At 46.4% G+C, this 17,368-nt stretch overlaps 1 protein-coding gene across 1 annotated transcript in view; it reads right to left on the minus strand.

Moving 5' to 3' along the window:
- Positions 1-755: 755 nt before the first annotated feature.
- Positions 756-17,368, minus strand: part of LOC123996464 (phosphatidylinositol 3-kinase regulatory subunit alpha-like) — a 63,213-nt gene continuing 46,600 nt past the window's right edge. Inside the window, exons 6-7 of the mRNA XM_046299834.1 lie at positions 2,460-2,545; positions 756-847 (exon numbers count right to left, since the gene is read on the minus strand). Coding sequence (XP_046155790.1) covers positions 756-847; positions 2,460-2,545 — 178 coding nt within the window. The remainder of the gene's footprint in view (positions 848-2,459; positions 2,546-17,368) is intronic.

Raw genomic sequence — 17,368 nt, forward strand, 5'->3', positions numbered from 1 at the left:
AGTTAAGAACAAATTCTTATTTACAATGACGGCCTAGGAACAGTGGGTTAACTGCCTTGTTCAGGGGCAGAACGACACATTTTTACCTTGTCAGCTCAGGGATTCGATCTAGCAACCTTTCAGTTACTGGCCCAGCGCTCTAACCACAAGGTTACCTTCCGCCCCAAGTGGTACTGTGGATATCGATCCATAACCTGGCTCGATATCCACTGACCCCATAACATTACCCCCAACACAAGCCCCCACACACACCCGCCTGATTCCATAACCTTAACCCCAACACAAGCCCCCACACACCCCCGCCGCCTGACCCCATAATCTTAACTCCAACACAAGCCCCCACACACCCCCGCCGCTTGACCCCATAATCTTAACCAAAATCCCACCCCTCATAATCAACACACACCTGCTGTCTGACCCTTAACACCTCATTCAGTACCCCACCCACCGCCTGTCTGTCTGTCTGTCTGTCTGTCTGTCTGTCTGTCTGTCTGTCTGTCTGTCTGTCTGTCTGTCTGTCTGTCTGTCTGTCTGTCTGTCTGTCTGTCTGTCTGTCTGTCTGCCTGCCTGCCTGCCTGCCTGCCTGCCTGCCTGCCTGTCTGTCTGTCTGCCTGCCTGCCTGCCTGCCTGCCTGTCTATCTGTCTGGCTGGCTGTCTGGCTGGCTGGCTGGCTGGCTAACAAAGACCCTTTCACACAAATGCAAATGCGCACGCAAGCACACACAAAAACACACACACACAAACTTATACAGAGGTTACAAGATAATCCTAACAACCTCTTTAGGTCTAATGATCTTCTCTGACAGTGTTACCCTGAGGTTGGCTGACCCTCCAGGCATTGTTTCTGCTACATAAACACCCGGAGAACCAGCCAGAGAAAATGCACAGATGCCGTTAAGTTATCGCAGCTTTCGTGGCAAAGCAAACAAATGAAGGAAGATGTATGGTATTATTTTATGCTATATGCACTATTTGTAACAGTAGCTCAGGACATTTCATAAACCAAACTGCTCTTTTCCACTGGAGGTTGTGGTAGAGAGGGATTCCAAGTCGTTTTCCCACTGTGAGAAATACATAAGTTAAATAAACTACATGGCCCAGCTTTGGGCAGCTGCTCAATTATTTTCATTAAAACCACCAGATATAACAAACCCCAAGCTGGCAGTGGGCTGATTCGTACAGGAAGGACAGAATACAGAAAGTCCACTCTCTGCCAGAACCCTGCCGAGCCTTCTAGAACCAGCCTGTCCTTGGATAGTATTACCACTATCCCATTCTACAGACATCCTGCCACTGCAGATAAAATGTGACCTCTCGCTGGGCCTGGGTCGCTCTGTATGCCACACAAACTCGCACCCACGCAAGCACACACACACGCACCCAAGCACGCACTCATACACACACGAGCGCACACGCATGCATGCACCGAAGCAAGCACACATAAACAGAGCCTTCTTCCCATGACCCACACACATCGTACTGATAGACAGACATCGTACCGACAGACAGACATCGTACTGACAGACAGACATCGTACTGATAGACAGACATCGTACTGACAGACAGGCATCGTACTGACAGACAGACATCGTACTGACAGACAGACATCGTACTGACAGACACACATCGTACTGATAGACAGACATCGTACTGACAGACAGACATCGTACTGACAGACACACATCGTAATGACAGACAGACATCGTAATGACAGACAGACATCGTACTGATAGACACACATCGTAATGACAGACAGACATCGTACTGACAGACAGATATCGTACTGACAGACAGACATTGTACTGACAGACAGACATCGTACTGACAGACAGACATCGTACTGACAGACAGACATCGTACTGACAGACAGACATCGTACTGATAAAACAGTGGTGACCACAAAGTGACTCGTCTATATTTAGTTCTGGATGACCTCATCCTTCACTCCTCCTCTCCCCTCCCCTCCTTACCCCTCCTCCCCATCCTCTCTCCTCCCCCCTCTCCCCTCCTCCCCAGAGTCCTTCTCAACCCTCCCCACCTCTCCTCACCTCTCCCATCCCTCACCCTTCCTCTCCCCTCATCCCCACAGATTCCTTCTCACCCTTCCTCCCTCTCCCCACAGAGTCCTCCTCAGGCAGGTCTGTTGTCGTAGTGGAACAACAAACTGCACAGTCATATGTAGGTGTGTCTGTCATATTATGAAACATGATGAAGCTGAATTGTGAGACACATCGAATAATAGTAAATCCAGGAACCAAAATGAGGACCTCTGTATTCTCTATTGAAGTAAAGACCAAGGCCTTCCTGTGGACCCTGTTCAGAAGCAGTGCACTGTGTAGAACATCTGAACCCATTTGTGACAACAGTACTTGTATAAGTCCATGACCCTCCACCATGTTGGCACAGAGAGAGGGGGGGGGGGTGTGCTGCAGGTCGGATCCAAAGGGGGAGTGTCCTACCTGGGGCTGCCTGTATCTCCACCAGTCCCCCGGCTGCAATCAGGGCCTCCATGATCTTCACGTGGTGTTCTGGGTTTACGTCCGCACTGCAGGCAGATGGACAGGCAGGGGGATAGGTCAGAGGTCAAAGGAAGGGACAGAGAGGTCAAGAAGTCATTGATGTAAATATTGACATAAACATAACATCGTGTGGTTGGGGAGTCAAGAGTTACAACGTCACTTGAACAGAGCGAGAAAGAGGGGAGGGGTGAAAGAGAGAGAGCATGCTATCCATCAGATAACAACACAAGCTATTTGTATGGTTGAACTGCATTAGAACATTAAACAAAATGGCTTCTTTGAAGGTATTGTAAAACTAGTACAAGTTCTAGTGATAGTTTCTGGGGTATGAACCCGTTCCCTCCTTCCCTCCCTTCCGCTCTCCTCTATTGAATTTTGTCTGCTGCTGGGTCAGAGAAACTGTTGATTAACTTAGGTACTTATTCCCTATAATTCAAGTCCTGTGGTGGCTGTGTGACGGACCTCTCTCAGAGGAAGATGACTAAACAATACACGTTCAAATCCAATCAAATCAAATGGTATTGGTCACATACACATGGTTAGCAGATGTTATTGCGAGTATAGCGAAATGCTTGTGCTTCTAGTTCCGACAGTGCAGCAATATCTAACAAGTAATATAACAATTTCACAACAACTACCTTATACACACAAATCTAAGAAAAGGGATGGAATAAGAATATATACATATAAATATATGGATGAGCGATGACCGAGAGGCATAGGCAAGATGCAGTAGATGGTGTAGAATACAGTATATAAACTCAGCAAAAAAGATAATTCCTAAAAATCCAAATAACTTCACCGATCTTCATTGTAAAGGGTTTTAACACTGATTCACATGCTTGTGAACAATAACTGAACATCAATGAACATGCTCTAAATAATTAGTGAACATTCAATTAGTGAACTGTATGATCTACTACTTTATGATTTACTACAATATGTGTCAGGACCTGGTTACGAACCCGGGTCTCCGGAGTGAGAAACAGTCACTTAACCAACTGAGCCACGAATAGTCAGCAGAACCCAGAAGATGAGGCAGACACAGCAGTACTTGAGACGGTGTATTTAATGAAGTAAAAAGTGAAGTTCTTCAGGAAAACATGTAACTCCACAACCTCAAAAGGAATTCCACAAGAACAAAGGTAATCCTCCAAGACAAAAAGGTAAATCCACAAGGTGGAAGGTATAGCACAAAAAGCCTCAAAAGATACTCAAAAACAAACAAACAAGAACAAAAAACAGAATTCCACAAGAGAGTCCACCGGGATCAACACGGGTTCACAGAGTACTAGGGCTGGGTGCTAACATACAAACACAGAGCCAAGAACTGAGGAAAACAAAGGGTTTAAATACAATCAGGGGAAACGAGGCACAGGTGCAAATAATAATGGGGATCAAGGGAAAACAAAAGGTCAAAAGGCACAATGGGGGCATCTAGTGACCAAAAACCGGAACAACCCTGGCCAAATCCTGACAGAATCCCCCCCTAGGAACGGCTCCTGACGTTCCTACCAGCTCTCTCAGGGTGGAGGGCCCTGAACTGACGAATGAGGTCAGGATCCAGTATGTCTTTGGCAGGAACCCAGGAGCGCTCCTCGGGACCGTAGCCTCCCCAGTCCACCAGATACTGCCAGGACCGCTGCACCCGGCGGGAATCCAGTATCCGATGGACGGTATAAGCCGGCTGGCCTCCAATGACACGAGGCGGAGGGGGAGGTCTGTCTGCCGGGACAAGGGGAGAAAAAACAACAGGTTTTAATAAGGAAATGTGAAACGTGGGATTAATCTTAAGGGATCTGGGTAAGTGTAGGCGATAAGAAACTGCGTTAACTCTCCTGGCAACCTTAAAGGGACCGATGTATTTTTGGGACAGCTTGCGAGACTCCACCCGTAGTGGTAAGTCTCTTGTGGAGAGCCAGACTCTCTGGCCGGGGCGCAGGGTAGGCCCGGGACGGCGACGTCTGTTGGCTTGTTGTTGGTACCTCTGTGAGGAACGCATAAGATTAAGACGGGTCTTTCTCCACGTAAGCCGACAGCGTCTGACGAACTTCAAGGCTGAAGGCACTCTGACTTCTGCCTCCTGGTCCGGGAACAATGGAGGGGCATAGCCAAACTGACACTCGTGCGGGGACATACCAGTGGAGGAGGAGCGCAAGGTGTTGTGCGCATATTCGGCCCAAACAATGAGGGACGACCATGTGGACAGTTTGTTACGAGTCATACATCGGAGGGTGGTTTCCAGCTCTTGATTCATCCTCTCTGTTTGGCCGTTGGATTCCGGATGGTACCCTGAAGATAGACTGGCAGAAGCCCCCATGAGTTGGCAGAAGGCCTTCCAAAACCTAGAGGCGAACTGGGGACCTCTGTCAGAAACCATATCTTGAGGAATGCCGAAGACTCGGAACACATGATTAATTACCAACTCAGCCGTTTCCTTGGCAGAAGGTAACTTAGTCAGAGGGACGAACCTGGCCGCCTTTGAAAACCTGTCGATTATGACTAGGATAGTAGTATTGCCATGGGATGGAGGAAGGCCAGTAATAAAGTCCAACGAGATATGGGACCAGGGTCTGTGGGGAACAGGTAAAGGGTGAAGGAGTCCTTGCGGGCGGAGGTGAGAAGATTTGCCCTGGCAGCACACGGGGCAGGCATTGACGAAATTGGCAAAGTCTTCTCTTATGGTAGGCCACCAGAACTTACGCTGGATGAACTCCAAGGTGCGACCTACGCCCGGGTGACAGGTGAGGCGAGAGGAGTGCCCCCACAGAAGGACCTGAGTCCTCACTGCCTTGGGGACAAACAACCGATTGGCAGGACCTCCTTTCGGGTCCGGTTCAATAGCTTGAGCTCGTCTCACGGTATCCTCAACTTTCCACGAGATCGGAGCCACGATCTTAGCAGCAGGAAGGACAGGCATGTCCGTGTCATCTCGAATGGCAGGGGCGTAGACTCGGGACAGGGCATCCGGTTTGAGATTCTTCGACCCGGGCCGATAGGTGAGGATAAACTGGAATCGATTGAAGAAAAGAGACCATCTAGCTTTCTAGAGTTCAACCGCTTCGCCTGCTGGATATACTCCAGATTTTTGTGGTCCGTAAGCACAACGGGTGAGAATCCCCCTCGAGCCAGTGTCTCCATTCCTTCAATGCCATCTTAACCGCTAGGAGTTCGCGATCCCCCACATCGTAGTTCCTCTCAGCCGGGGTAAGCCGGTGTGAGAAGAAAGCGCACGGATGAAGCTTCTTGTCTTCACCCCTCTGAGACAGGACAGCTCCAACACCAACCTCTGAGGCGTCTACCTCCACCACAAACGGTTCATCCGTAGTCGGTAGTATCAGGATGGGAGCAGAGAGGACGCGCTGCTTGAGTCCTTGGAAGGCCGTCTCAGCTTCTCTTCCCCACAAAAACCTTGCATTGCCACCCTTGGTTAAAGCTGAGAGAGGGGCTGCCACCAAGCTGAAGTTCTTGATGAACTTGCGGTAAAAGTTAGTGAAGCCCAGGAAACGCTGAACTTCCTTAACGGATTTGGGGGTGGGCGAATCCGCTACCGCCCCTACCTTCTTGGGGTCCATTTGGACTCGACCGGGTTCCACTACAAATCTAAGGAATTGTACTCGGGATGAATGGAATTCACATTTTTCCGGCTTAATGTACAGATGGCTGTCTAGGAGGCGTTTGAGTACTTGTCTGACATGCTTTGTGTGTTCTTGAAGAGAGCTCGAAAAGATGAGGATGTCATCCAAGTAAACGAACACAAATATGTTAAGTATATCCCTAAGCACATCGTTTATGAGCGCTTGGAACACCGCTGGGGCGTTGGTCAGGCCGAAAGGCATCACCAAGTATTCATAGTGACCAGTAGGCGTGTTGAAAGCGGTCTTCCACTCGTCACCAGGTCTGATCCGCACAAGATGGTATGCGTTCCGCAGGTCAAGCTTAGTGAAAACAACTGCTTCCTGGAGCAGCTCAAAGGCTGTGGCCATAAGGGGTAGCGGGTAACGGTTACGGACGGTTATGGCATTGAGTCCCCGGTAGTCGATGCAAGGACGTAATCCACCGTCTTTCTTGGCCACAAAGAAAAACCCTGCTCCCGCCGGGGAGGTGGATGGACGCATGAGGTCTGCTTCCAGAGCGTCCTTGATGTAGGTATCCATAGCAGCTCGTTCGGGTGGAGATAGGGAAAAGATCCGACCCCTGGGTGGGCAAGTGCCTGGAAACAGTTCGATGGGGCAATCATAAGGTCTATGGGGTGGTAGCATGGTGGCCCTCTGTTTGCTAAATACCAGTTTGAGGTCATGGTAACACTCGGGAACTCGGGTCAGGTCGATGGATTCTAAAGACTCGGGAGTAGAACTCGGGGAATTCGGGAAAATACAAGTAGCTTGGCACGTAGGACCCCACTGCTTGATAGTGCCCACAGACCAGTCGATGTGAGGGTTATGGCTGTGAAGCCAGGGGTATCCAAGGACGAGAGGGAACTCGGAACAGGAGATCAAATGAAAGTTAATCAATTCCTGGTGTTGTGAAACTGAAAGTCGCAAGGAGGTAGTGACATGAGTGACAAGTCCAGATCCCAAAGGGCTTCCATCCAATGTAGTAACCCTCATGGGGTCACTTAGAGGTTCAGAGGGAACGCCATTCTCCTTCGCCCAGACACCATCCATGAAGTTACCTGCGGCTCCAGAGTCTACCAAGGCTTGAAGGTGAAGCTTGTGGTTGTCCCAGGAAAGGGTGACTGGAATGAGCAGATGGGAGTTGGACGGATGGGAGGAGGTTATGTTTCCCGTTACAGTTCCCCCCGGTCTGTACGGGACAGAGCGTTTCCCTGGAGCCCGGGACACGTGGAACGGAAATGGCCCGGTTAGCCGCAATATAGACAGCGTCACTCCCTCATCCGGCGGTCTCTCTCAGCCTGGGAAATGCGTCCAATCTGCATGGGTTCCGGTGGAGCCAGCGAGGATAATGGTGGGGACTCGGAGCTGGGACTGATAGGGGCTAGAGGTCTACGGTTGAGTTCTCTCTCTCTCAGACGCTGGTCAATGCGTGTGGCCAACTTGATCAGGGACTTGAGATTGTCCGGTGGTTCCCGAGTGGCCAGTTCATCTTGGATAGTGTCGGAAAGGCCTTTCAGAAAGCACACCGTGAGCGCCTCGTTGTTCCAGCCACTCGCTGCTGCCACTGTGCGGAACTGGATGGCATAGTCCGTCACGCTGCGCCGACCTTGGTGGAGAGTCAGGAGCTGTTTGGCTGAGTCAGGACCACTGCTTGGGCCTTGAAACACTCGTTTGAATTCCTCAGCAAAGGCAGAGTAGCTGGCACAGCAGAAACTATGGGCATCCCACACAGCAGTAGCCCAGGCCAGGGCTTTTTCCGACAGCAGGGTGATGATATATGCGATCTTAGACCGGTCGGTGGGGAACGACGAGGGTTGCAGCTCGAAGGAGAGAGAACATTGGGTGAGAAACCCTTTACAAGCACTTGGATCACCTGAGAACCGTTGGGGAGGTGGAAGACGAGGTTCAGCCAGAGGGTTAACTGCCATGGGTACATGAATCTGAGGTACTGGGACGGGAACTGTTGCCGGGGTAAGTCGATCAGATATCTGCTTTATGGAAGTCAGCATCTCCGACAGAAGATGAGAATGTCTAGCCATTAAGGCCTCTTGCTGAACCAGGGCGGCTTCGTGGCGTTAGACAGTCTCCTGGTGGTGGGACAGCATGCCAACAAGGTCCTGGGAACTGGCTGCCTCTGGGTTCATTTTTGGCTCTGTGTTTCTGTCAGGACCCGGTACGAACCCGGGTCTCCGGAGTGAGAAACAGTCACTTAACTAACTGAGCCACGAATAGTCGGCAGAACCCAGAAGATGAGGCAGACACAGCAGTACTTGAGACGGTGTATTTAATGAAGTAAAAAGTGAAGTTCTTCGGGAAAACATGTAACTCCACAACCTCAAAAGGAATTCCACAAGAACAAAGGTAATCCTCCAAGACAAAAAGGTAAATCCACAAGGTGGAAGGTATAGCACAAAAAGCCTCAAAAGATACTCAAAAACAAACAAACAAGAACAAAAAACAGAATTCCACAAGAGAGTCCACCGGGATCAACAAGAGTTCACAGAGTACTAGGGCTGGGTGCTAACATACAAACACAGAGCCAAGAACTGAGGAAAACAAAGGGTTTAAATACAATCAGGGGAAACGAGGCACATGTGCAAATAATAATGGGGATCAAGGGAAAACAAAAGGTCAAAAGGCACAATGGGGGCATCTAGTGACCAAAAAAACAGAACAACCCTGGCCAAATCCTGACAACTACTATATGATCTACTACTATATGATCTACTATATGATCTACTACTATATGATCTACTACTATATGATCTACTACTATATGATCTAGTACTATATGATCTACTACTATATGATCTACTTTATAATCTACTACTATATTATCTACTTTATGATCTACTACTATATGATCTACTACTTTATGATCTACTACTATATGATCTACTACTTTATGATCTACTACTATATGATCTACTTTATAATCTACTACTATATTATCTACTTTATGATCTACTACTATATGATCTACTACTTTATGATCTACTACTATATGATCTACTACTATATGATCTACTTTATAATCTACTACTGTATTATCTACTTTATGATCTACTACTATATGATCTACTACTTTATGATCTACTACTATATGATCTACTACTTTATGATCTACTACTATATGATCTACTTTATGATCTACTACTATATGATCTACTACTATATGATCTACTACTATACGATCTAGTACTATATGTTCTACTACTATATGATCTACTACTATATGATCTACTACTATATGATCTACTTTATGATCTACTACTATATGTTCTACTACTATATGATCTACTATATGATATACTACTATATGATCTACTTTATGTTCTACTATATGATCTACTACTATATGATATACTACTATATGATCTACTACTACATGATCTACTACTATATGATCTACTACTTTATGATCTACTTGTCATGTTTGTCATTTATTATCATGTCTTGTCCCTGTGCTCCCCATTCTGTTCGTTTCCCTCTGCTGGTCTTATTGGGTTCTTTCCCTCTTTCTATCCCTCTCTCTCCCCCTCCCCCTCTCACTCTCTCACTCTCTCGCTCTCTCTTCTCTCTGTCGTTCCGTTCCTGCTCCCAGCTGTTCCTATTCCCCTAATCATCATTTAGTCTTCCCACACCTGTTCCCGATCCTTTCCCCTGATTAGAGTCCCTATTTATTCCTTTGTGTTCCGTTCCTGTCCCGTCGGTTCCTTGTTTAGTATTCACCATGCTGTGATTGCGTTTCGCCCTGTCCTGTCGTGTTTTTGCTGTGATTGTGTATCGCCCTATCCTGTCGTGTTTTTTGCCTTCATCAGATGCTGCGTGTGAGCAGGTGTCTCTGTCTACTACGGCCTGCGCCTACCCGAAGCGACCTGCAGTCTGTGGCCGCTTCTCCAGTTATTTCCCTCTACAGACTAGAGGATTTCTGTTATTCCCTGTTTGGACTTAAATAAACTCTGTTTCTGTTAAGTCGCTTTTGGGTCCTCTTTCACCTGCATGACAGAAGGAACCGACCAAGGAATGGACCCAGCGACTTCAGACGCTCGTTACACTGCCGTCAAGATCCAAGGAGCCATGCTCGGCAGACACGAGCAGGAATTGTCTGCTGCTCGCCATGCCGTGGAGAACCTGGCCGCTCAGGTTTCCGACCTCTCTGGACAGTTCCAGAGTCTACGTCTCGTGCCACCTGTTACTTCCTGGCCTGCCGAGCCTCCAGAACCTAGGGTTAATAACCCACCTTGCTACTCCGGGCAGCCCACTGAGTGCCGCTCCTTTCTCACGCAGTGTGAGATTGTGTTCTCTCTCCAACCCAACACATACTCTAGAGAGAGAGCTCGGGTTGCTTACGTCATTTCACTCCTTACTGGCCGGGCTCGAGAATGGGGCACAGCTATCTGGGAGGCAAGGGCTGATTGCTCTAACAAGTTCCAGAACTTTAAAGAGGAGATGATTCGGGTTTTTGACCGTTCAGTTTTTGGTAGGGAGGCTTCTAGGGCCCTGGCTTCCTTATGCCAAGGTGAACGGTCCATAACGGATTATTCTATTGAGTTTCGCACTCTTGCTGCCTCTAGTGAGTGGAACGAGCCGGCGCTGCTCGCTCGTTTTCTGGAGGGACTCACGCAGTGGTTAAGGATGAGATTCTCTCCCGGGAGGTTCCTTCAGATGTGGACTCTTTGATTGCTCTCGCCATCCGCATAGAACGACGGGTAGATCTTCGTCACCGGGCTCGTGGAAGAGAGCTCGCATCAACGGTGTTTCCCTGCTCCGCATCGCAACCATCTCCCTCCTCTGGCTTTGAGACTGAGCCCATGCAGCTGGGAGGGATTCGCATCTCGACTAAGGAGAGGGAACGGAGGATCACCAACCGCCTGTGCCTCTATTGCGGAGTTGCTGGACATTTTGTTAATTCATGTCCAGTAAGAGGCCAGAGCCCATCAGTAAGCGGAGGGCTACTGGTGAGCGCTACTACTCAGGTCTCTTCATCTAGATCTTGTACTACTATGTCGGTCCATCTACGCTGGACCGGTTCGGTGCTACATGCAGTGCCTTGATTGACTCTGGGGCTGAGGGTTGTTTCATGGACGAAGCATGGGTTCGGAAACATAACATTCCTTTCAGACCGTTAGACAAGCCTACGCCCATGTTTGCCTTAGATGGTAGTCATCTTCCCTGTATCAAATTTGAGACACTACCTTTAACTCTCACACAGTATCTGGTAACCACAGTGAGACTATTTCTTTTTTGATTTTCCGTTCACCGTTTACACCTGTTGTTTTGGGTCATCCCTGGCTAGTATGTCATAATCCTTCTATTAATTGGTCTAGTAATTCTATCCTATCCTGGAACGTTTCTTGTCATGTGAAGTGTTTAATGTCTGCCATCCCTCCCATTTCTTCTGTCCCTACTTCTCAGGAGGAACCTGGCGATTTGACAGGAGTGCCGGAGGAATATCATGATCTGCGCACGGTCTTCAGTCGGTCCCGAGCCAACTCCTTCCTCCTCACCGGTCGTATGATTGTAGTATTGATCTCCTTCCGGGGACCACTCCTCCTCGAGGTAGACTATACTCTCTGTCGGCTCCCGAACGTAAGGCTCTCGAGGATTATTTGTCTGTGTCTCTTGACGCCGGTACCATAGTGCCTTCTTCTTCTCCGGCCGGGGCGGGGTTCTTTTTTGTTAAGAAGAAGGACGGTACTCTGCGCCCTGCGTGGATTATCGAGGGCTGAATGACATAACGGTTAAGAATCGTTATCCGCTTCCCCTTATGTCATCAGCCTTCGAGATTCTGCAGGAGCCAGGTGCTTTACTAAGTTGGACCTTCGTAACGCTTACCATCTCGTGCGCATCAGAGAGGGGGACGAGTGGAAAACGGCGTTTAACACTCCGTTAGGGCATTTTGAGTACCGGGTTCTGCCGTTCGGTCTCGCCAATGCGCCAGCTGTTTTTCAGGCATTAGTTAATGATGTTCTGAGAGACATGCTGAACATCTTTGTTTTTGTCTATCTTGACGATATCCTGATTTTTTCTCCGTCACTCGAGATTCATGTTCAGCACGTTCGACGTGTTCTACAGCGCCTTTTAGAGAATTGTCTCTACGTAAAGGCTGAGAAGTGCTCTTTTCATGTCTCCTCCGTTACTTTTCTCGGTTCCGTTATTTCCGCTGAAGGCATTCAGATGGATTCCGCTAAGGTCCAAGCTGTCAGTGATTGGCCCGTTCCAAGGTCACGTGTCGAGTTGCAGCGCTTTTTAGGTTTCGCTAATTTCTATCGGCGTTTCATTCGTAATTTCGGTCAAGTTGCTGCTCCTCTCACAGCTCTTACTTCTGTCAAGACGTGTTTTAAGTGGTCCGGTTCCGCCCAGGGAGCTTTTGATCTTCTAAAAGAACGTTTTACGTCCGCTCCTATCCTCGTTACTCCTGACGTCACTAGACAATTCATTGTCGAGGTTGACGCTTCAGAGGTAGGCGTGGGAGCCATTCTATCCCAGCGCTTCCAGTCTGACGATAAGGTTCATCCTTGCGCTTATTTTTCTCATCGCCTGTCGCCATCTGAGCGCAACTATGATGTGGGTAACCGTGAACTGCTCGCCATCCGCTTAGCCCTAGGCGAATGGCGACAGTGGTTGGAGGGGGCGACCGTTCCTTTTGTCGTTTGGACAGACCATAAGAACCTTGAGTACATCCGTTCTGCCAAACGACTTAATGCCCGTCAAGCTCGTTGGGCGTTGTTTTTCGCTCGTTTCGAGTTTGTGATTTCTTACCGTCCGGGTAGCAAGAACACCAAGCCTGATGCCTTATCCCGTCTGTTTAGTTCTTCTGTGGCTTCTACTGATCCCGAGGGGATTCTTCCTTATGGGCGTGTTGTCGGGTTAACAGTCTGGGAATTGAAAGACAGGTTAAGCAAGCACTCACGCACACTGCGTCGCCGCGCGCTTGTCCTAGTAACCTCCTTTTCGTTCCTGTTTCCACTCGTCTGGCTGTTCTTCAGTGGGCTCACTCTGCCAAGTTAGCTGGTCATCCCGGTGTTCGAGGCACTCTTGCGTCTATTCGCCAGCGCTTTGGTGGCCGACTCAGGAGCGTGACACGCGCCGTTTCGTGGCTGCTTGTTCGGACTGCGCGCAGACTAAGTCGGGTAACTCTCCTCCTGCCGGTCGTCTCAGACCGCTCCCCATTCCTTCTCGACCATGGTCTCACATCGCCTTAGGCTTCATTACCGGTCTGCCTTTGTCTGCGGGGAAGACTGTGAGAGCCGCCAATAAACGCAGGATTAAGAGTCCAAGGTATTGTTGCGGCCAGAGAGTGTGGCTTTCCACTCGCAACCTTCCTCTTACGACAGCTTCTCGTAAGTTGACTCCATGGTTCATTGGTCCGTTCCGTGTCTCCCAGGTCGTCAATCCTGTCGCTGTGCGACTGCTTCTTCCGCGACATCTTCGTCGCGTCCATCCTGTCTTCCATGTCTCCTGTGTTAAGCCCTTTCTTCGCACCCCCGTTCGTCTTCCCTCCCCCTCCCGTCCTTGTCGAGAGCGCACCTATTTACAAGGTACATAAGATCATGGACATGCGTTCTCGGGACGGGGTCACCAATACTTAGTGGATTGGGAGGGTTACGGTCCTGAGGAGAGGAGTTGGGTTCCGTCTCGGGGCGTGCTGGACCGTTCACTCATCGATGATTTCCTCCGTTGCCGCCAGGATTCCTCCTCGAGTGCGCCAGGAGGCGCTCGGTGAGTGGGGGGTACTGTCATGTTTGTCATTTATTATCATGTCTTGTCCCTGTGCTCCCCATTCTGTTCGTTTCCCTCTGCTGGTCTTATTGGGTTCTTTCCCTCTTTCTATCCCTCTCTCTCCCCCTCCCCTCTCACTCTCACTCTCTCGCTCTCTCTTCTCTCTGTCGTTCCGTTCCTGCTCCCAGCTGTTCCTATTCCCCTAATCATCATTTAGTCTTCCCACACCTGTTCCCGATCCTTTCCCCTGATTAGAGTCCCTATTTATTCCTTTGTGTTCCGTTCCTGTCCCGTCGGTTCCTTGTTTAGTATTCACCATGCTGTGATTGCGTTTCGCCCTGTCCTGTCGTGTTTTTGCTGTGATTGTGTATCGCCCTGTCCTGTCGTGTTTTTTGCCTTCATCAGATGCTGCGTGTGAGCAGGTGTCTCTGTCTACTACGGCCTGCGCCTACCCGAAGCGACCTGCAGTCTGTGGCCGCTTCTCCAGTTATTTCCCTCTACAGACTAGAGGATTTCTGTTATTCCCTGTTTGGACTTAAATAAACTCTGTTTCTGTTAAGTCGCTTTTGGGTCCTCTTTCACCTGCATGACACTACTACTATATGATCTACTACTATATGATCTACTACTACATGATCTACTACTATATGATCTACTACTTTATGATCTACTACTATATGATCTACTACTATATGATCTACTACTACATGATCTACTACTATATGATCTACTACTTTATGATCTACTACTATATGATCTACTACTATATGATCTACTACTATACGATCTAGTACTATATGTTCTACTACTATATGATCTACTACTATATGATCTACTACTATATGATCTACTTTATGATCTACTACTATATGTTCTACTACTATATGATCTACTATATGATATACTACTATATGATCTACTTTATGTTCTACTATATGATCTACTACTATATGATCTACTACTATATGATATACTACTATATGATCTACTACTTTATGATCTACTACTATATGATCTACTACTTTATGATCTACTACTATATGATCTACTTTATGATCTACTACTATATGATCTACTACTATATGATCTACTACTATACGATCTAGTACTATATGTTCTACTACTATATGATCTACTACTATATGATCTACTACTATATGATCTACTTTATGTTCTACTACTATATGTTCTACTACTATATGATCTACTATATGATATACTACTATATGATCTACTTTATGTTCTACTATATGATCTACTACTATATGATATACTACTATATGATCTACTACTACATGATCTACTACTATATGATCTACTTTATGTTCTACTACTATATGATATACTACTATATGATATACTACTATATGATCTACTACTATATGATCTACTACTATATGATCTACTTTATGTTCTACTACTATATGATATACTACTATATGATCTACTATTAGTATATGATCTATTACTATATGATATAGTACTATACACTCCATGATCTGCGTTGTTTGGTTTTGGAAGTACTTGGCAGAGTTCCCTGCCTGGCATGGCGCTAAATGGTTAAGAAGACCCTTCTCCCTGCCCTGCCGTTTCTCTCTTTGGTCTAATCCACTGAGCTTACGTCTGAGTCCCAAATGAGAGTACGTAGTGCATTACTTTTGAGTCCTATGGGCCCTGGTAAAAAGTAGTGCACTACATAGGGATTATTGTGCCATTTGGGTTACATCCTATGTTAGAAAGGTCAGACAGACAGACTCAGGTTGGCCTCCCTCCATCTGTTTCTCTGGTGGTTATGGCTGGGGGGCTGGAGCACCATGGGTCAAGTTTTCATAAAAAACCTGACAGAGCGACGGGCCAGAGAGAGCAATGCATTCTGGGACAGCCCAGCACGCTCACTCCTTCTGGTGACGTCAGAGGCGAGCGACAGAGCGAGTGGAAGAGGCTACGCAAATATCACGAGTTCTGACTCATTGACTGTAATCTCCTATTCCAGATTTCTTTGTAAACAGAAGCCAGAAACGGACATTCCTGCGTGATACAGAGCAATTCTCCCGGTGAGCTTTGGCAGTGTGTGAACAAACAGCATACTCAACATGCTAATGCTTTCCCACTGGAAAAAAACACTTTGAATTAACGTTGTTTCCACATCATTACAACCAAAACAATATGCGTGATGACGTTGAATCAACGTGGAAAAAAGTAATTTAGTCTTTTTTTCACCCAACTTTTAACCTAAATCAAAAGACATGGTGACATTTTTTGTTGATTTCAAGTTGAATTAACTTTAGTTGACAACTCAACCAAATGTAAATCCAAACTAAACGTTTCTGAGAATGTCAGTATACAGTGGGGAGAACCAGTATTTGATACACTACTTTCCTACTTACAAAGCATGTAGAGGTCTGTAATTTTTATCATTTGTTCACTTCAACTGTGAGAGACGGAATCTAAAACAAAAATCCAGAAAATCACATTGCATGATTTTAAAGAATTAATTTGCCTTTTATTGCATGACATAAGTATTTGATCACCTACCAACTAGTAAGAATTCCGGCTCTCACAGACCTGTTAGTTTTTCTTTAAGAAGCCCTTCTCCATTCATTACCTGTATTAACTGCACCTGTTTGAACTCATTACCTCGGCAGTGTTTCAAATACTTGTAAGTGTATATATCTGAGAATATAATTATATATATCTGAGAATGTCAGTATATATATCTGAGAATGTCAGTATATATATCTGAGAATGTCAGTATATATATCTGCGAATATCATTATATATCTGAGAATGCCAGTATATATATCTGAGAATGTCAGTATATATCTGAGAATGTCAGTATATATCTGAGAATGTCAGTATATATATGTGAGAATGTCAGTATATTTATCTGTGAATGCCCGTATATATATATATCTGAGAATGTCAGTATATATCTGAGAATGTCAGTATATATCTGAGAATGCCAGTATATATATCTGAGAATGTCAGTATATATATCTGAGAATGTCAGTATATATATCTGAGAATATCAGTATATATATCTGAGAATATCATTATATATATCTGAGAATGTCAGTATATATATCTGCGAATATCATTATATATCTGAGAATGCCAGTATATATATCTGAGAATGTCAGTATATATATCTGCGAATATCATTATATATCTGAGAATGCCAGTATATATATCTGAGAATGTCAGTATATATCTGAGAATGTCAGTATATTTATCTGTGAATGTCAGTATATTTATCTGTGAATGTCAGTATATTTCTGAGAATGTCAGTATATATATTCATGAATGTCAGTATGTTTCTGAGAATGTCAGTATATATATCTGAGAATGTCAGTATATATCTGAGAATGTCAGTATATATATGTGAGAATGTCAGTATATTTATCTGTGAATGCCCGTATATATATATATATCTGAGAATGTCAGTATATATCTGAGAATGTCAGTATATATCTGAGAATGTCAGTATATATATGAGAATGTCAGTAT

The sequence above is a fragment of the Oncorhynchus gorbuscha genome, linkage group LG15, assembly GCF_021184085.1.
Source record: "Oncorhynchus gorbuscha isolate QuinsamMale2020 ecotype Even-year linkage group LG15, OgorEven_v1.0, whole genome shotgun sequence".
Classification (NCBI taxonomy): domain Eukaryota; kingdom Metazoa; phylum Chordata; class Actinopteri; order Salmoniformes; family Salmonidae; genus Oncorhynchus; species Oncorhynchus gorbuscha.